The sequence below is a fragment of the Calonectris borealis genome, chromosome 2 (genome assembly GCF_964195595.1).
Source record: "Calonectris borealis chromosome 2, bCalBor7.hap1.2, whole genome shotgun sequence".
Lineage (NCBI taxonomy): Eukaryota > Metazoa > Chordata > Aves > Procellariiformes > Procellariidae > Calonectris > Calonectris borealis.
This window is the reverse complement of record NC_134313.1, coordinates 150,495,543-150,516,201: the sequence shown is the minus strand read 5'-3', so window position 1 is coordinate 150,516,201 and position 20,659 is coordinate 150,495,543. Positions and strand designations below refer to the sequence as shown.

Sequence of the window (20,659 nt, the reverse complement as noted above, 5' to 3'; positions counted from 1 at the left end):
TATAAAAATGGTACTAATAACAGGTCAAGCTCTTTATTTTTGAGGCTGAAAAAAGGAAATACTGAATATTTTTTATCAACTGTGAGTTTGTATACACTATTGTTTGCCAACCCTGTTAGAAATGTAAAAGCAGAATGGCGTCTCCACGCTACTAATTCTGTCATTTTCCACCTGGCAAAAAAACAGCTTTTCCTTTTTTTTCCTCTAGCACACATGTAAACATAACTCTGTTTAATTTACTTTTTTTTGCTGCTAGCTTGAAGTTGCTGATGTTGGCACAGTTTTAGAGGACAAATGCTTAACGCACTGCGATTACAGTTAAAGAGGTAGCAATATTAAGACATTGGAGATGAGTTGTTTCGATCTCCCTTCTGGTCTCCTCCCCCAAATTTTTAAGAGTGTCCAAATTACTTAAGTTGCAATATGAGATCTGCTTCTATAGTTAGTTGCAGAAACAGTCCCTCTGAAGGGAGTAGTGCATAACGTAGATGGCTGAGCTCTCCAAGATGACACCTGTAGCTCCCAAGGAGGTCAGTCAGTTATGACTCAAGCTCAGTATACTGTCTGATGACTTGGCAGATGCCTTGTGGCTTCCAGGGGTCCTAGATTTCCCACCCTCTTGATAGCCGTCTTAACAGTAGTTTTTGCGAGGTCAAAAAAACCTATGATGTCTTCCTAGCACTTATTCCTCTTCTGTCTTCCAGGTGGCTTTTTAGTGTCCCTATTTGGTCCTATTTGCCATATCTTTGAATGATAACTTTGGAATTCAGAAGTACCAATGATTTGTCTAATATAGCTTGGCTTTATAGCTTTGCAAAAGAAACAAAGAAAAGCATAAAGACTAAAAGCCAGTAAGCTTACACAGAAGAGTAAAGAAGTAGAAAACACAGAAGCTGGGAGCTAGAAGAAAATCTAGTCCATATTCAGTTTCCCAGGTTTTGGGCTTATAACTAGTTTTCTTCCCTCAGTTTCTTCCTTCAGCTGCACCTCAGTTTCATTACAACTGTGATCTACCGATATATGACCTAACAGTTTTTCAATGCATGAATGAGAATTTCAGTTTTTAGTAGCAAATATTCTTTCAGTCGATACTTTCTTGGAAGACGAAGGCTTAATACAAGCAGTAGGCAGTAGATAATCACTCTTTCTGGACCTCTGATGTTCTTATCATGGATTTTTGACATTAAAAATTTTAGAATGAAAATTCTATTCTATTTCTTGCATTTGAAAAGCTGGCAGAGAAAAAGATGTTATTAGGATAGATTCAAGTTTTACTTCTCTTCTGCTTCTGGATGGACTAGTAGCAGAAAGCCTTACATTTAGATGCCCGTTTAGATGTTGCATTTAAATCCCCATATGGAGTGCTTCCGATTGCCTAGGAGCTTTTGAAGCTGCCTGAGCTGGTCTTAAGTATGTGTTTGTAAGATATGGCTACTGGCAAGATTTCCTCAGCATGACAAAATGAACAGCTGAAATTAGAGTGTTTCCTGAGTACAGTGTTTGACTTTGTCTTGAATGGCAACCATTGGTGTGCTGCAGAGAACATTAATAACATTAATAACAATGCATAGAAAAAATAATAATTCAGAGGTGAAACAATTTTCTTTATGTTCTTCAGTTGAGTGGGACTCTTAATTCCAGGCAGGAATGCCAGGACAGTTGGATATTCACAAAGTAGCTTTAATTTCTGCTAATAGAAGGAGTTTAGACAATGTTACTGACTGGATAGATGTTTCAGCACAGAGAAGAGGAGAATTAGATGTAGAGCCTGTAACTGAGCTTGATTTACGATCTGCTTGTCAAGATTTGCAGTCACATAGGGCTGTATAAAATCCTACACCAGATGGGTTGTAGTGTTTACTGTCCCTACAGTTTTCCTTTGTAAATACGCTATCCCAATACTGAAACAGTATTTCCCCAATATTTATATGATGAATGTAGTTTTTATCTTATGCCATTTCTTTGTTATGCCATGATATTTAATGTGAATAAACCTTTTGAAATCCTCCTTGATTAACGTTTAAGGGAGGTCACCTTAGCATATCTTAACCTGCTGCTTGTGGGGGGGGCTTTCATGTCTTCATCAGTCATGAGAAACCTTGACTTGCTATAGAAACACAGAAAGAGTTGTTCGTTGTAGATGTGGCAGGCCGAGGTTTGACACTGCTCTGATGTAATGATGACTTTCTATAAAAAGTACCTTATTGTGTATGAAGGATAGGAATAGGCTAGATGTGCTATTGGAACATCAGGGAAATAACGTTGGTTAAGCTACATTACTTGTAAAGATGCAGTTTAATGTAACATGGTGTTCCTTTTGGTAATGGAATGATTAAATAAATTACCTATATAGTCTTTGACACATTTCATTGAATACAAATAGATTTTTTTACCTGGGGAAGACTTATATAAATGATCGAAGTATACATACCTGTTATTAGAAATTAGATGATGAAATGACAATATTTGGAAGAAAGGAAACTACAAAACTTTGAACTGTAAATCTGGCAAGATTTGGTAGTCTTCATATGTAAGATGGGAACCTCTGGAGTTAGTCATGTACAGAAATACTGGCTTGTGGTAAGCAGAGAAAGCATTTACATGAGTAATTTTTTTGCATGAAAGTTCTTATTAATTGAAAAATATTCCAGAATTGGGGGGGGGGGGAGAGCAGATTTATCATATTGTATTGTAAGTAAGAATAGAATTTAGAAACCACTTGCACAATTTAGTGTCGTGCTGTTTGAGATACTGATCCATTGCTGGTAGAATAATTAATAGGAAAATTTAGGAAATTTGTAAGAAAATTTGCCATTGCTTTATGCATGAGTTATACCGCAGTCAAACCTAGAACTTGAACAAGCCTGCACTGTGGAGGTTTGATAAATATCTTTACATGTAGCATGTCAGGACTATGCTGAAGTAGGCAGACCAAGCATTTAGACCTGTGCAAAACATACTGCTTTTATGGTGTATCTTTGTGTACTCTTGCTGACATTCTTAAAAGAGGACAGCAAGATGTTGAAGGGATAAAAAAACATAGACCATAGCAGCTATGAGTCATACTATGTGTTTTTTTACTCTGCTGGATCTGCTGCTGTAAATCAGTGAGTGAAGTTAGTGAGATACAGCTTTAATCTGTGTTTTTTGCTGCTCATATTCATGGAATTTTGTCTCCTGGATATTTTGAAAGAAACAATAATAATCACACCATCTGGATGAAAAGAATTTGGAAATATTGAGGCATCAGCCTTTTGTTGTGCCACTGGTGATAATTTAAAAATATTTTAAAGCCAAGTTTTCTTAAACATCTAAGGGGTTTTCTGTGTATAGGTAATGTATAAACCCAGGTGAGCTCTGGGTGAACTCACTGAGTGACATCCTGGGAGTAGTCTGGCAGTGGCAAATGGTAAGATATGTGTGTGTCTTCTCCCTTCTTGACTGATTTCCTGTGCTCTTCCACGGATTTTGCTGTTGCAGTCAGATTTTTGTTTATCGATTTGTGTTGCCACAGTTGCCTCTGCCTTCCAAGCCTCCTTGAACTTTTTGTGCATCTTTTGTGCATCCTCCTCCAGCACTGGCTCTCACTTTTTGATCTGTTGTCAATGCCAATTAGTTTGCAGCTGATGGGTTCCTGCACAGCTCCGGGCTACCCTGTAGTTCTCAGTGTGCTACTGATTCATTTTCTTTCCCCAAGCATTGGCATCCCATAGCTGAGGAATAGGTAAATTATTGAAAGGGTGAACGCCTGGCTCCACTGAAAAATCTGGCAGTTCTACTTTTAACAAACATGGTGCTTGGATTTCACTCTTTTTGATCTTTTTGCTAAATCCAGATGCCACTTGGCTGAGATTTGTATTATAACAATTCTTTTTATTATATGATAAGTTTCTTAAGTATGAATTGCATCCCTCCTGCTGTATATTTTCAAATCTTTAAAATGAAAAGTTTTTGACCTGAATTTGTCAAGAAACAAGACTCACCTGTCTCCTTAACAATGTATCTTTCTATGTATAATAAATATGAAATTGAGAAAGAGAGTTAAAAGAAAAATACAAGAAATGGGAAATATACAAGTATCACCTAAGAGCTGGAGAATTTTTTGATTTTGAAGCAATTTTGGGAAGGAAGCAGAAGACAGCAGTCGTCAGTCCTTGTGCCGGCTGCTAGAGCATGCACCCAGCTGCCTGCGTGATGCAGTGCCGGTGGCCTGGTGGCACTTGTCCTTCTGTCTTCACCGACTGTGCTCAGAGCAGTTTTCAGGGGAGCTGTCTGAAATAAAAGTCTCAGCATGGGAGAACACGAATTCAGATGACCCATTTATCTGCTGACCGATATCTGAAAATGTATTTGGAGAAGGTTTCTTGGTCATCTTTGATATTGTAAGTGCAAAGTAATTTAATGTTGTTACATCTGTGCTTTTTTCCTAAAACTTGGCCAATACTGGCCGCTTCAGGAATGTTAATGCTTTTGGATATGGGCTGTGAAAACTTTGGAAATTTACAAGATTTTACTTCTTTTTTAAAAATAAATTGGCTTTTTAAATTCTAAAATAAGGTACTGTAGCTTCCAGATCTTCTATCTAGACCTGTTTTCCACAGCTGCCCCTTCTGCCAGTGATTATAAGATCAGTATGTAGTCCACTTCTCTGTGGTTTCTGATGTTCTTCAGCACATGACATACAGTTGCAGAGATAACCACTCCAATGTTTTGATACAGTAGAATTTCTGTATGGAATTCCAAATGATAAGAGTAATGAAACTTGATATTAGCACTGGCTACTCAATTTTTACTCTATTTTCTCTGTAAAGTAAACAGCATTTTCTGCCTTGCTATTTTCAGTAAATGGCTCATTTTTTCAGCCTCTAGCAGAGGACACTAAGGCGCTAATCTGTGTCTTGGGGCCAGATACAGTCGGAATATTTAATGTGGTCCCTAACCTTAGCTTTTGAAGTGAGCCCCAGATACGGGTCTTTGTAGACAGGTATCGAGTGCAAGTCTGGTAGCACAATGATGTGCAACATGTGTCTGGTTGTATGGTGGTGTGATATATGGCCTTTCATTTGCTCCAGCAGCAAGGATTTTATGGTTTACCCCAACAAGCAGGTGGAATATCCTTGCTTGTAACATATTTTTTCATGGATCTTACTGTTTGCTAAATCGCCTGCCATCCAATGCAAACTCCTCTCTCCCGGGGAATTTTCTCATAAACAGGAGCTTGTATTTAGCTGGCACGCTGGAGCAGCTTGCTCTTTTAGTTCAAATAAGAAGTACAGATGCACAAATTAAATATCTGAAAAAGTAAGTCCCTTGAACAATAGAAGAAAAAGTTGGGAAAATATTTTCCAGAGCAAACTAATTGCAGCCAGAATATCTATTCTTCATACAGTGGGGTAGATACCAGTAGCCAAAGAGAATGCCGTCATCAGAGTTGCTTGTGGGGAATTGTGAAATCTTCCTTGTCCGCTTCATTGCCTGAGTTCTGCCGTACCGAAGCTGTATTATCTACTGGTTACATTATTCCTCCTCCAAAAGCCTTTATAATTGCATGCAAATATGAGTTACTGTACAGAAAGTTCAAAACAAAACAGAAAACCCGGAGAAATCCCTCCAGAGCAGAAAGTGCAACTGAGCAAGAATTTCAAAGCAAGAAGTCAGCTGTGGGCAAGATTTCCCTCCCGCTGCCTCTTTCTGTGCTGTCGTGCACCTTGCATGTCTTTCTGTGAAGGTAAGGGGTGGGAAGCAGTCCCAGGCCTCTTCAAACCTGGTGGTAAACTGCCAGTTTAAACACTCCCTGGCTGAGCACAACTTAGTAACTCGTCTCCTTTTTCCTGAGTAAATTATTTTGTCTCATGTCTTTTACAGGAGAGTTAATTGGAGATCTCCTGTGTTTCTTCTCTGTGCTTTTGTCCTGAATTCAGTGCTGTTTGTGGATGTGGGCTCCGATCACGATTAGCAGATTGGGCCCTTGTAGGTCCGAGGTGGAGCTTCCCTACCATCAGTTGTTACGAGCTTGGGTTGTATCCAAACTACTACATCATTATCCACTAAATTTCAGTTTGTAGCTCTTGTGTACGCTATACTGAAATGCTAGTTATAAAAGCAGTCCATGTGCTTTTCATAATTCTTGTAAGATTGGTTTAATTTTATTTCGTTAATTTTCAGGTTTTTTTTGTTCCACTCTGTATTACTACAACTGTAAATAACTGTATTCTTGTGTATTCTTTCTTTCTTTTCTTTTTTTTTTTTTTTAACCTCCGTATCTTCTAGAGCTGGTTTTAATTAGAAGAGCAGTTATTACAAACAAAAATTAGGAGAGGACAGATACAGCCTAATGTGGCAGCCAGTGATGGTAATTGGTATTATGAAAAGATTTGGTGGAGCTGACCTTCTGCCTAGGAGAAGGGAAATAATTTTGTGGCTGTTCTCTGTTTAAAAGATATAATAAATTGTATGTTGTGGGCAATTTACTGAATAGATATTCCAGAGGAGAGATAACCTGACAGAAATCTTGTAATCCTGACAAAGGTTGTAATTCTGTAACTGTGAAGAGTTAATGTTACAGTTAGAAAATACACACCAAAAAAACCCCTCTTAATCATACCTTGACTGTTAGATAAGTCAGAATGAGCAAGAATGAGGTATGAACAAGTTAATTTCAGTACATGCTTGAATTTATCTCTGTCTTTGAATCTGACCTTTTTCAAAATGGGGAAAGCTGAATCTTCATCCCAGTATCTCTGAGAACGTGTTTTTTATTCCTTTTGTTGGTTTGAAAGCACGGAAAAGATGATGAAGACCTTACAACTAAACAAGTAGTTGTGAAAATTTCTGTGTTTAATCATTGGAAAAGCTAGAAAACTTTCAGGTACTTTCCTGAATTCTTGGAGGTTTTACTGTTACTGTTTCCAAATACCAAAAGTGAAGGAGTTTCCTCACAAAGAGTCAGAGATTGAGTTGTGATTTAATTTATTAATCAAGCTGTGCAGCTGAAGCAGGCAATACAGTAACCTACAGCAGAGACACCATACTGTGTATCCTGATTTGTTCTGCAGCTTCTTGTATAGATCTTTATACAGGATTAATCCTAATAGCATTAGCGTGGTAAGACATATTGCTAAGTAGACTTAGACTGCTAACAAAGACTTAAAACAAACAAAAAAATCCTTTGGACATTGCTATTAAATAGCTGACATGACATCAACCTCTTTAACCAATTCCCTGCTTTTCCTCAGACATCATTTCGGACAAAAGGGAAACTGAGCAATGGATTATCAGCGACCATGATAGCACTGTCAGCCTTTTGAATTAAAGGCTGTTACCATCCGGTTACTCATCCTTATTCAGAATGTTGTAATGAAATGCAGTATAGTCTTAAACTGATAGTTAAAAAGCAGATTTGATCATTTTAACACTTGTGTTTAACAAGCCTTCTATTTCAGTCAAAAGTACCCAATGGTATAATTCATCTTAGATAGTTTTCAGATAATTTAATATCTTAAATACTGATATTTTTAATGATCCTGAAGACATACTATCAGTAAGCTTAAAACAAATGTGAATGCTGAAGATAGGATTTAAATTTAACACTAGGCTTTTTAAGGGTTTTGAGGCAAGAATTTCCATAAATTAGAAGGGATGTATCTAAAACCACGTCTTTCTGGTTTGATATACCGTGTGGGTGGTTTCATAAATCAGCTGCAGTTAAAATGACAACCCATAGTAGAATGCTCTGCTAATTTAATTTTGCTAAAGGATTCTTTTTTTAATCACCGTAATACATTGTGATAAATGGTTAATATGATCAGTTTAAAGGCAGATTTTAAATTTCAGCAGTTTTTTTCACTTCTGTCATGTGTATTGTTTACTTCCATGGTCAAGTGTAAATACTTTTCGTTGATATAATCAGTTTACATAGTAATTCCAAGCATAATAAAGCACCGCTTGTTCAAGACTAAGCATACCTTTTTCACTTGAAGTATGGAGCTACTGCTTCTAAAATAAGTAGTGGTCTTAGATACATCTGTTCTCAAGTGGTTTGCTCTGACTGTTGAAATACCTGTGAACTTCTGAATACTAATTGTGGAAGAAGCCATTTCTTTTGCAAATGATCCAAAGTAAAAGCTGGTGTATGATGGGGACAAGGTGTATGTTCCTATGCTTCAAAAATAGAGAGGAGGTTTAAATTGGGAGCCTGGGTTTATAGAGACATGGTTGCTGCTGCTGATGCTAACTGTGACATCTGCCTCCATGTTGTCCACACGTTTCAGAAGGGGACTAGGCCAAAAAACCTGTTTAAGCTGACTCCCACTCTGTGCTCTCCAGGTTAAAAGGAATGAGTACAGGTGATTGCTGTGATCATAGTACCAGGGTCATGGTATGTAACCATGGTGAAAAGCAGTGCTATGAAAGTTTATGGGAATGCTTTTGGCATTCAAGATGTGCATAACATCATTTTTGAACTTCATGTGTGGCAGTGGATTTTTTAGGGGCAGGGATTCCGTCATCTACATCAGTTATCCGTGGATATCTCACGGCTGCTATCTGAAAGGCTGTTATTCTTTAAGGTGTGCGTTATGCACCGTTCATTGCTACAATCTTCCTTGGATATCAGCAAGCCCTGGCTGTGAGGTGGCTTCTTGCCTTCCCCATCTGTCCATTGCCGCTTTCCAAACAGGGCTTACGACCCTCCTTGTGACCAGTCTGGCATTTGTCTTTCTCCTCTATATAGAAGAAGGAAGGATGAGATAGAAGAGGTGAAATAAAGAAGAAAAAGGAAAAAAAAAAAAAAAAAAGCCCTTCTGGAAGTTATCTGTGTGTCCCAAGGTATTATATTGTGCTGATGCCATCTGCTTCATTCCAGTTGATGTGCTCTAAGCAAAGCCTAGTTCTGTCTCCCTGTGTGTTGCTGGAGCTGTGGCTAAGCCGTTCAGCTACCAGGCATCGTTTGGCTGTAAGTGGGGTGGTGGTGGGGGAGCCCCTAGTTTGGACAGGGAGGAAGGCAGGCAGCAGCCTCCTTAAGCATATGCAACACTCCCAGTGGTTTCTGTGGCCAAAGCTACAGCTTAGGTGGGACTAGGGAGGACTTGGCTGTAACTACAAAAGAATAGGCTGGAGAGTGTCATGCCTAGAAATTTTTTTTTCTAGTTTTCAGTGACATGAGCTATCCTAGACAAGTGGCTAACATAGTGGGTGGGAATGTATTTCACCATAAGTTTTTAAACTTACAGTGGCATTATTCCTCTGTCTGCCAGTATCCAACCTGGGATGGCTCTTACATTGCTGTCAGGAAAATCTTCCCTCTGTCGAGGTGTTGCATCTTTGCTCTTTTGGTGCAGTTATTAGTAAGGCCTTGGGAACCTGAAATCCCCAGGTTGTCCCATATTTCTCCTCTGTTTTCCCTGTGTAGTGACACCATAAATGAGGGGATGTTCCACAGCCTCTTGATGCATCAGTCTACTTCATTATGCTGCCGTGTAGATGTCTGGCAATGCAAGATGTCTGATGGGGGGGGACCAGGCCCATAGCAGAGAGTAGACTGTATGAAATCCAGGCAGCATTTCTCATCAAGTGTTACTTTTGTGTTTCTGAACAGGAAACATTCAGCTTTTGGCTAAAAATGGAAATCTTCCTTAATTTTTTATGGATGCTTTTATTTTTTTTGGATAAAAATGAACTATTTTTTACTGAAACCATACGCTTCATGGGAAGAAAACTTGTAAACAGAAGATAAAACCTAACAAAATACAGTTTTGAATGAAATTATATATCATCTTTAAAAAGCACAGAAATTTTATGAGGAGCTATAGAAACTGAACTAGTTGTTGAAAGAACACATTAGAGATAACCTTGAGTTTGAACATGGAAACGTTTAATACTGGATAGCCTCAGTCTTCAGATGCTTACTTACCGCTTACTACTCTGTAGAAATTATGCTGCAAACGTTATTGTGTCTAAAATGCTATGCCTGTCGTCTTGTACCTCTGAGATATTAGAGGCACAAATGGGGTAGCTGGCAGACATGGGAAGCTGTGAGTGGTGACTGAAAGTGTGAGTGCCTCACATGCTTGTCAGGTGAATCTTTTGGTTTGAGACTGAAGATGCTGGAAAGTAATTAGTAAGAATCAGTTTCCTGATAATGTTGCTGGCTCATAATACTACCCCTATTTTGGGATAGCCTGTTTAGCTTTGTTAGTTCCCTTGTTTTGTGGTCTTTCCTATAATAAAGCTTTTTGTTTGGCTGTAAAGTTGCAGGATAAATCCATGAAAATGAATAAATCATGATTCTGAAAATGAGTAGGATTTGCCTGTTAAAGTTGTCTGTAAAATGCCAAAGCAAATAGTGGGAACATATTGTAAAGGTGTAAAATTTCAAATGAAAAGATCGATGCCTGATAGATTGCAGTTCTGAGCCACTACAGCCTTTGGTACTGGATATTACAGCACTATATCGACACATTTACCATTAAAGCATTTGACCTTTCTGTACCTGGCATGTACCTTCCTTGATCCTTCTGGCTTCTGCACTAATGGATTTAAGACACCATGGTACTCCAGCTATACTCCTTGATGTAACTTTTCAGTTTCCGTAAAACACTTCTATTTTAAGGCATTTTAGTTTAGTCTTTATTCAGCACATGACTATACCGAGACAATGCAGTTAAACATAGTTCTGTTCACTCTATTGGAAACAAATTTCGGCTGGTCGGTCTCTGCAGTCAATAGGCAGGATGATTGGGTGGGATTGAGACTCATTACAGGAACCTGTTCATGTTGTTTCTGCAAGGCATGACTGACACAGTATTTTTAGAGTAAATACTTCTAAGACAAACCCAGTAAACTATGAAAGAGTTGTGTACACTATAGGAAAGAGTGCTGGGCTGCATTTGATTTTCTAGCATGTGTAAATATTTACTGTTTGGCTTTGTGCTTCTTCTTCTAGACATTACCCAAAGCAGTCCTTCACTACAGTGGCTGATACACCAGAAAATCTTCGCCTGAAGCAACAAAGTGAATTGCAAAGTCAGGTAAATCAAATAATTCTTTTGTCTCATTAATATTAGACTGTCAGTCCACTTCTCTATAGTTTTTCTAAGTAGTATTAGTATTTCCTTGTACTGATACATAGTAGCACTCTAATTTAATTGTAAAAAATATTTGTAGGTTGGTATAATACTGCAAAACTCAGGGTTTTATTTCTGATCTCACTTATACTAGTTACCATACTATTGTAAATCCATTGACATCACTGAAATCTTTCATTTTCAACAGTATACAAAGTATCTAAGTATTTTTCAATATTTGAAATGTTATAGCTCGACCCAGAGGGTTCATTTGCCTTAGACAAACTGTCATTGTTAGCTTGCATCAAACTTAATCATAAAATAGCTGTGTGATTAGCTAACATTTGTCATTAGCAAACATATAGAAGCCTTTAATACTTGTCAACACTGAACTGACTGAATGATCAGTTTATGGATCATTTTTAGGGGAAAAAAAAAGAAGAAAATGGCAATGAAGACTTATGTGACCCAAACATGTTTACTGTTGTTACTCGGTAGTCCATAACATACAGTTCTTATTGGTATTAATCCTTTAATATCTGGACAACCCCCTTCTCCCCCCCAATATCACTTTCCTATTGTTTGATTTTATGCAACACTGGAAGTTGGCCTGGCTGTGCGAGACAATTGATAATATTTGATCACATTTTATTTGGTGAAAGTTGTGGGGTTTTTTTACTATTGTGGTTTTAGTCTGGATTTAGTTGCAATCTCTCATTATACATTGATAATTATCATTGTCAATTAATGTAATAAAAACCTGTAGCAGAAGAAGACAGTAGGCAACATGAGCTTTCTTGTTTGGGAACCTCTCTCTAGGTTAATGGGTAAAATCAAAGGAGTGCTAAAGAGAAATGCTAGCACGGATATTTAGCATGATATAAATTTTTAAAAATTCTTTACCTTTTGCCATTACAGTTATTGATTACAAAACTTAGAAATTCTTTCATGCTGAGCTTCTGCCATCTGGAAAAAGGAGAGTTTGTGGAACGTACCTCTCCTCTGGACTTCAGTGGATTTTAGAGTGGAGTTGCCTCATGTTCTTGTAGTTCAGTGGTTCTGTGTACCATAGTTACCACTCTGTCACAGAGTTAAGAGGAACTTGTAAACTATACTTTTTACAGGTCTGTTTAAAAGAATATAAACTTTGAGCCCACTGTTTTTTTAGTGATTTGATAGAAAATGCTGGGATTCAGGAGAATAATAGAATTTTACTCCTCTCTCTGTCAGTTTTTCACTGGATTGTCTTGTGTATCTGTGCATGCACCCACGTGCACATGGATATGTACAAATCTGAGGCCAAAACTTAAAGCAATCAGGTGTATGCTTTGCCTATGGCTACCTCTGTCTGCTTATCCCCAGGATATCAGTTACACCATGGGTGAGTTTGTCTGCTGGGAACTTTATAAGGATTCAGCTACACGAGTCTAATTTGGTGACAGCTCTCCGGTGGTGGGCAGGGTGGAAGAGAAGCCAGCTGACTTCCTCATGGCTATGTCACCTGCCTTGGTAAAAAAAGCTGAGACAAAGATTTCAAACCTTGTGCTCACAATTCTGTACCTTAACTCTCATATGAATCATGAGCCTTCATCTAAAAGGCCCTCAGGGAAGCCTCCAAAGCCATACTTTTTAAAGTAGTGGCAAAAGACAGATTTTAATGGGACTGATTTCTGTAGGCAGGTAGGCTTTAACTGGAGAGCTTGTTTGAAGTTGGCTAAGAAGAGTATGGATGGGAGGAATCCTGTTTGGGTGTTTAGAGAGGACAACTCCCCTGTATGAAGTGCAGACAGATCAGAATCTCATTTAGGAAACGTACCTTGATTTAAAGCAGTCTACTTTCTCCATGGTTATTGTGATAATACTTCTGAGGGACTGGGGGCTGTTGAGAATTGTCAGGGAGGTGTAGAGGTCAACTGGTAGGCATCAGCTTGAGTTAAGCTAACGTAGTAAGGACTGAAATAGTTTCTGGTTTATGACTGTGTGCTATCCCAATACATGATGGGCTTGGTACATCTCTGGTTTAGCTCACACGTTCCCAACTTGCCTGTATCAGTTGTCTGTCTTGGCTAAATGCTGAATAACCCAAGGAGCATGGTCTATTTCTAGAGCCTATAAGAGAAATGGCTTTCCCTAACCTATTTGAAACATGCTGATATAGCACTTGGGAAGTGCAAGGAAACTTGTTCTGGTATTGTTCTCTATTTGTAACAGAGGACTTAGTATTCTAGGACTGGATAAGCAGTATCAACGAGAAGCTTGCTTATGTATAAACTTGCTGCAACTGTTCACGATGCACTGGCATAAAATGTTAGATAAGGATCTACTCAAAACTTGGAAATGGAGAGAAATGCTTAATTTGTACAATGTGCCTTTTTTTCAAGGTTATTAGGCAGTAAAAGATTTGCAGTCGATGCAAATATAGTTCTAAATTATACGGGCACAAATTTACCTACTTGGAAGAAAGGTCATAATGTTTCTGATCATCATTTGCTTCCTTGGTGTGGATTCGCATCAAGACTGTGTAAAGTAGCCTAGCCTGTACATTGGTTTAATGCTGAAATAAAGATTCTAGGGACTTTTCATAATCCAATTAAAATCTTGTCATAAAATAAAACTTATAAATTCTGAATAATTTATGTAATGTTTTGAAGAGTGTAAGGACAGAGGAATTGCCATCCTGAATCACCCTATTGGCCATCTAGTCCGTTGTCCTGTCTTTTCAAAGAAAGTTGCAAGACTCCCAATTGAAACAAATACATGATATATAAGTTGCCGTCATTCAGGTCTCATCCTACGGTGCAGTAGAAAAAAGTGTGTACATGGTTCAAGAAAAGCCTTTCACATGAAACCAAACTTGGCTGGATAGAATCACATTATTACAACCTTCCAGTATTCATCAGAACTGCTTGAGCTTCCTGCCAAAGCAGTGACAATTTGGGATTGAACAAATTCTGTGTTAGGTAATGTAAAAAATTTTGTTAACTTCTGAGTAAGGAGAAATGCTTTTGTACAGTAATAGCTGCTGTCTAGTTTCTAAGTAAACATCTTTAATGCTTTTAGTTCTGAAGAGGCACAACCCTGTGTTAAACGGCAGGACTCCAAGCGTCTTTTCAAAATCCATAGCTTTAGAACTATTGTTTATCTTACTCAGCAAAGCAGGAGGGATTGGTAAAGGAAACACCCTTAAATATTGTATAAGCTAAAAGACACGTGTTTTTGTAAATTTGTTGTTTTGATTTTCATTTAAGCAGCAATTGACAGCATTTTAAGTTGAAGTGCTGGGTCCTCTATCAAGAATCCATTAAGGTCAGCATCAGGTGCCAGGCTGTCATGTTGACGTAACATGACAAGAGCAAAACAAACAAAACCAAAATACTGTTTTCTGGAGGAGTCAATAGAAAATGGATTGCTCTTTAGAACACTTGAAAAATTATGTTGTTAAGAAGTCAAAGGGCAACATTTAAAAGCTTTCCAGAGAACGTTCTCCTTCTATACAATACAATTTCAGAGCTTTTCCTTCCGTTAGCCTTTTGCTTCCATGGGCTTTCATTCAACTCTGTAGTGCATTTTAGGAGAGGCTGTAAGTTTGATTTCCCATTCTGGAAAACTCCCCAGTTCGGTATGCCTCCTGACTGAAGGAAAACAAGTTTTAAGGTCTTTCATCCTCTAAATAAGGAGTGTAGACGGGGGTCCAGTGTCTTGAACAAGATTTTTCTTTGTGCCTCTCTGATGAAAAATCCCTGTCTTTACTTTGTTGGGGGTTAGGGCATTCTCTTACTCCATAGCATACAATGGATACTTTCCACATGCACTTGCCTCTCCTAGATGAACTCAACTACAGAAATTACCGATACGTTCATCTCAGCTATGTTTACTTGGGAGTTGCCTTCGTGTACCTTACCTATTGATCTCTCTAACTTTATAACAGTGTAAATTGTTCTGTGGCCTTTAGTTCTCGTCTGTGGCAATGCTGTGTAGATCAAAAGCAGCAACTCCAGTTGAACTTGCAGAAAGAAACAGAGATGTTCTGCTGCAGTTCTTGGCAGGAAGGATGTCAAAGTGTCGGATCAAAGGGAGGGCTGATGTTTAAGGTGGGTTCTCATACTCCAGCACTTTCTCAGGAAATCCACTTTCTGGTAAGTCTTGGGGAACTTGATACAAAATCACAGGTATCGTCCTACTGCCTTCTTGTCCTAATCTCTGGTGACACAGTCTGAGGCTGCTATCCTTGGAAATTCCCAGTGCTCCTTTTCATATGGGAGAAAATGCTTCTCTTGTACTTCTCTTACAGCAGCTTGGATAACTGAAAATGTAGAGGGTGTTTTTCTGTAGGAAGAAACATACTTGCAGTTTTTCCTGTTAAATAGAGTTCATAAAATCTTGATTTTCAAGAAGTACCATCTTTCCTTAGGAGACATACCCAACTGAATCAAGCTGGTATCCTAATAGTCTAATATTTTAAGAGTCCTTATTTTCTGAGGAATTGCTTGTGTTTGTATCTTTATCTGCCAACTCTCACCAGGATAATCACGGTAATATTGAGCATTTGGAAGAGAGTGAACCTCAGAAAAGGGAACAAAAAATCCTTATGGTCAGATGTTTGCCTCTAGGATGGCCATACTCCTTTCTGTTCAGGTTGAAGAAGAGACAGACTCTGCCTAGCAGTTCCCTGTGAAAGTGCAAGAGACGAGGGTGTAAACTGAAATACAGAAAATTCCGTTTCTATGTAGGGGAAGCTTTTCCAGTGTGAGGATGACTGAACACTGGCACAGGTTGCTCGGAGAGGTTGTGGAGTGTCCATCCTTGGAAATTTTCAGAAGAGGACTGGGCATGGTCCTAAGCAATCTACTGTAGTCGACTGTGCTTTGAGTAGGGTGATGCACTAGGTGATCTCCAGAGTTCTCCTCCAACTTCAGCTGTTCTCGGATTCTGTGATTCCTCTCTGTCCTGTCCTTCCTCAGGTTCCTTTTCACCATTTCTGTCTTCTTCTTTCTTGCTTTCTTCTCTTTGCTTCTCTGTTCCAAGAGTATGTGTTAGCAAACTTCCAGGCAGATTCTTTTTATTCTGTTTTTCTTGATTTGTTAAAATGCTTTTTCAGTTTATATGCTCTGCTTTTATGAAGTCTTTGGAATGAACTGCCACAGTGAATGCTATAAGGGAACGAAATGCTGGCTGGATTACTAAAGCAGACATTTAATGGATATCCTGGGGTACTCTGAGTGAGCTCATTGGAGAAGTCATGGAGAAAACAGTCCTTGGAGCTAGAGGCAAAGATGAAAATATTCTCCTTCAGCTGAGGAAAGGAGGAAGTAATACAGGATAGCAAGCAGAGAGGCCTGGTTATAGCTTTACGGGTTATAGCTTGTAAGTTGTGCCAGAGGACCCTGGAACAGAATTTAAAGATGGGATTTTTCCAGATAGCCGCCAGGCGCTGATTATTTATTTGCTCCTCTCTGCAGTTGTTCAAGGATCTGAACCCAATCCGCCATATGTGTATGAAGAGAGGGGTGAGAGAATGAAGAGTGCAGGCTTCTCAGTTGTCTTCTTGCTATTACTTGTGAGTGAGAAGTCCTGGAGCAGTTGATTGGGTTTGTGCATTAAGATAAACCCGGACTGCCTACGGGAAGTTCTGCCTTGCTCCCCGGTGAGCCCGTGCACAGTAGCATTTTGTAAATCATGCTCACCTACTAAATGTGATTTTTTTCAGCTCGTGGTTTGTTCCTTCTTCCCCTCTGAAGACTCTTTAAATGACTTGTTTTATCTCCGTGAGTCAAAGGCATAAAAATAATTCTTGGTGTGAATAATACAAAGCTCGAAAGGAGTGCGGGAGGCAGAACGGATTTCAGTCTTCTGGGAACATGGTTGTCACCTCTTCTGATTGTTATCTTGCTGAGTATGTGAGGGACTCGCATGGATTCTGTCTACATCCTGGCTGCACTGGACTGGCTTCTGTTACTGTGCTACCATATATCTACACTGTTTCTGTTTTTTCTTTTTTCTTCCTGCAGTTACTAGACAGGCTGTAAGATTCAGGATGTGACAGTGTGCTTCCTCTCCTTTCCTGTCTGCTACTCCTCGCTGTCACAGCACGTGGAGATAAACAAGTTGTAACCCTGTGGTCAGGAGACACCAGAACACGAAGCAAAGACACCAAACATTGTGTAGTACTGTAATAGTTGCTAAACAGATTGGGAGGCAGAGGAGGAGATTCTCTGTGGAATACATGGACTTATTTTTGTGTTACTGACACATTTGTAGCATCCCGAAATTCCTTGACTTCACAGGTGGAAATACAAATCTGCTGCTGGGATATAAGATACGATTATGGACTATTTTTTGAAATAGAAAAGAAAAATGGTTTGCTTTAGCTTGAAGTTGTTAAAACCTAAGTCTTAAATCTGATTCCTGGTACTGGCTGCATATCCTACATTTTTTAAAATTTTTTTTTTAATCTAATATCATTGGCCTGTATAATTATACTGAATTTTTAACTTCCAATGGTAATGTACTGGTCAGTGTAACAAAAGTTACTAGTATAAAGGGGTTGGGATAGTAGTATTTTTTTTGTTTTTGCTTGTTTATGAAAATAACTTTTTTCTTAAGATATTGACTGTTGTTTCCCCTGTTTTCTTTTTGGGCCAGATCACGCCTTGAAAATTAGTAGGTTAGGCTGTGTAGATAAAAGCAGTACGTTCTCTTCCTTTTTTCTGAACCTATGTTATTGTATGTATCTACATTTATATCTAAGGGCACAATTACAGGTTTCAGTGCCTGAGCAAAGCAACTGCTTCAGACCATTCTTTTTGTAATATTTCTTCATCTCTCTGGAAAAAAATCTGCAAAGATGATAATGGAAGGAGGAAATTGCAAAGCAAAGATGAATACCTGCCCAACATTCAGAGGAAACTTTAGACAGAATCGCACATGAGCACCTAAGAAAAATGTCTACCTATCTAACTTTTCAGCTTTTCATTGTTGACTTGATGATACAAAAATAAAAGTGCCGGCATTTTTTTTGCATTGGTGCTTGACTTGTTGTTAATATCCATAGTGATTTGAAAACCTGATGTAATTTCGTAGGGGAAAACCAGAACTGAACTACATTTTATGAAGCACAATAGCATCTGCAGAGAGTCAGAAGCAAGCAGCTCAAACTGTTCCTGCTGGCCAAAAAATTATGTCGTCTATAAAACACACAGTCGCAGGAGAAAAATCACCTCTCCCAGTGCCAAGACTCAGAAGTAGGATGCGAAATATATTAATGTAATGAGATCCATTTTTCTAGCATGTTGATGAGGGAAAAAAAAAATTATATGTTTTCACTTTCACATGTCTATTTCAGATGCACATAATGTTAACTGTAAAAAGTGAAGGGATAATATATTTACGTGAAATATAGGTAATTTTTGTGGTAGGATGAGGGCAGAGTGGTCATGATTATTAAATAGAGTACTTATTGAGCAAAACCATTTTTATAGACTTTCTTATGACATCAAATCAATGTACAGCAAGTAGGACATCCTTAATAGAAAATCTTACGATCAATAAAATCGAAAGTGATTCAGACCACCTTACTTGTACAACCAGCAGTAATAGAAAGGGGACAAAAGAGAGCTACAGAATTCATAGCTGTTATATGTAAGTTGAGTTGTAGAATTCTTAACTGCATCAGCACTAGTATTGAAATGTCTGTAACTTTTTAGAGGAACAATTAGTAAAAATACTAACTTAAAAATTAAGTTGTTATCAGAATTTCTACCATAGAAAAAAAATTATGCACTTAATCTCTTATATTCTAATTCTGAAAAAAAAATCCTTTTTTTTTCTGGGTGGGGAAGGAATGGGGAACATTCACTGAGCTTGGGCCATACTAACATGTATGTTCTTTTTCATGTCTTGTCAAGTTTCTCTTCTGATTCTCTTGAGCTTCTTTCTGCTGTTTATTTTTGGAACTAGATTTTTTAAATGGTTGGTTGCTCTGTGCAACTCTGTTGCAGGAAATTGGATGCTGTGATTCTTGTAAGTTATGTTTTTGTTGCATTATTGCATGGCATTTAAACCCACAGGAAGGAAAAATGCGTTCAGTTGTAGAGAATTTAAGATGAAGAATGATAACAGAACAGTTGTCATAGGAAGTGAGGCATCCAGGGACTGCAAATCAGATGCCGAGGACATATCTGTATTGACAAGTACAAGAGGGCCAAGAGGAAATTCCTGATCCCAAAGACAATGAGAGTGTACTGGCTTATGTCCACACTGTGTATGGCTGCTCCCCTTATAATGGATATATTTATTTTTCCAGTGTTCGAGATCGTGAGGGCTGCACAGCAGCCCATCAGAGTGGCACTTGTGAGGCGTGAAACTGAGCGTCCGTGAAACCTGATGGCACGTGGGGTGTTTGTGGGGTCAGTGTCCTCTTGGTTGTGTGGAATGGCTAGTCAGGTCAAAGGATAGTTCCGTTCTGGTTTTCCCCTACCAAGTTACATCAGGTTTTCAAATCACTATGGATATTAACAAGTCAGAGCAAAACTGGTGCAGGCCTGTCCATGCCGCCTTTCTGGGGTGCTCCCTCGGCTGGAGCAGACATTGAGCTGTGCTTGGTCTTGCCGTGGGGATGGCAGTACAGCAGAGCGGGGGACGTGCTCAGCAGTGTGGGGTATCAAGGTGCCAGTACTGAGTTCCTTCCCTTGCCCCCTCCTATTTAGCAGAGTATTTGTACCAAGGAAGACTGTCAAAGCCAGAAAATGAGATCACATCACTCTTTCTTTCCTTTCTGGGCTTCAGATCGGCATCTTTCAGAGACTGCCACGTTTAATCAGAAAGAGTCCATGTAGTCTCACTTCCTATTGCTGACACTGCCGTTTTTTCCTGAAATGCTTCGTACTTATTGCGATCAGCAAGAGGAAACTTGCCTCGATGGGTGACTGGTCTGATCCCGTGTGGAGTATTGGTAATGTCAGCATTAAAAGGAAGGACAGCTAAGGAGCATGCCTTTACTTATTCACCCTGGGATTTAAAAAAGGAATTTTCAGGAATATGTTTTTAGTTCAATGCACTGAATTAGGAGAACTTGTTTTATTTTCTTGATGTTGCCAGTGTCTTTCTCCAGGAAGTTCTTAGTCTTTGCCTTAGACTTCCATTTGTGTAATGACGGGGATAAATGATCTCTTTTTTCCCAGCAAATTGTAGTGGCTGGCATATTTAATAATTTGAAAGTGGCATATGAGTATTTTTGTTAATATCCTTTCATCCAAAGTAAAAGCTCAACATTTTCTTTTCCAATGTGAGATTATAACAATGAATTCTTCGTACATCAAAGCACTGGATTAACCCATTTGGCATTTCACATTGTGACAATTAATGGCTTCCATTTAGTTCCTCATTTTAAGCTCATATCTTTTCAGAAGTACTGACCTGTTTCTTACCAAGGAACGAAGCTAGTCATCCATCTTGTTATAATGAAACCAATTTTTATGTTCATCTGTGGCAATTTCTTAACAAACTTCAGAAGTTCTGGACTGAGAATTTCTAGAGGCAAGGTTAATTTTTCTCTTCATTTTTTCTTGTCCTTATTCTCATGGCCTTACATTAACGTG

At 38.7% G+C, this 20,659-nt stretch overlaps 1 protein-coding gene across 1 annotated transcript in view; it reads left to right on the top strand.

The window, feature by feature from the left end:
• The window catches only part of LOC142078404 (LIM zinc-binding domain-containing Nebulette-like), a 119,258-nt gene that overhangs the window by 67,012 nt on the left and 31,587 nt on the right, over positions 1-20,659 (top strand). Inside the window, exon 3 of the mRNA XM_075140867.1 lies at positions 10,943-11,027. Coding sequence (XP_074996968.1) covers positions 10,943-11,027 — 85 coding nt within the window. The remainder of the gene's footprint in view (positions 1-10,942; positions 11,028-20,659) is intronic.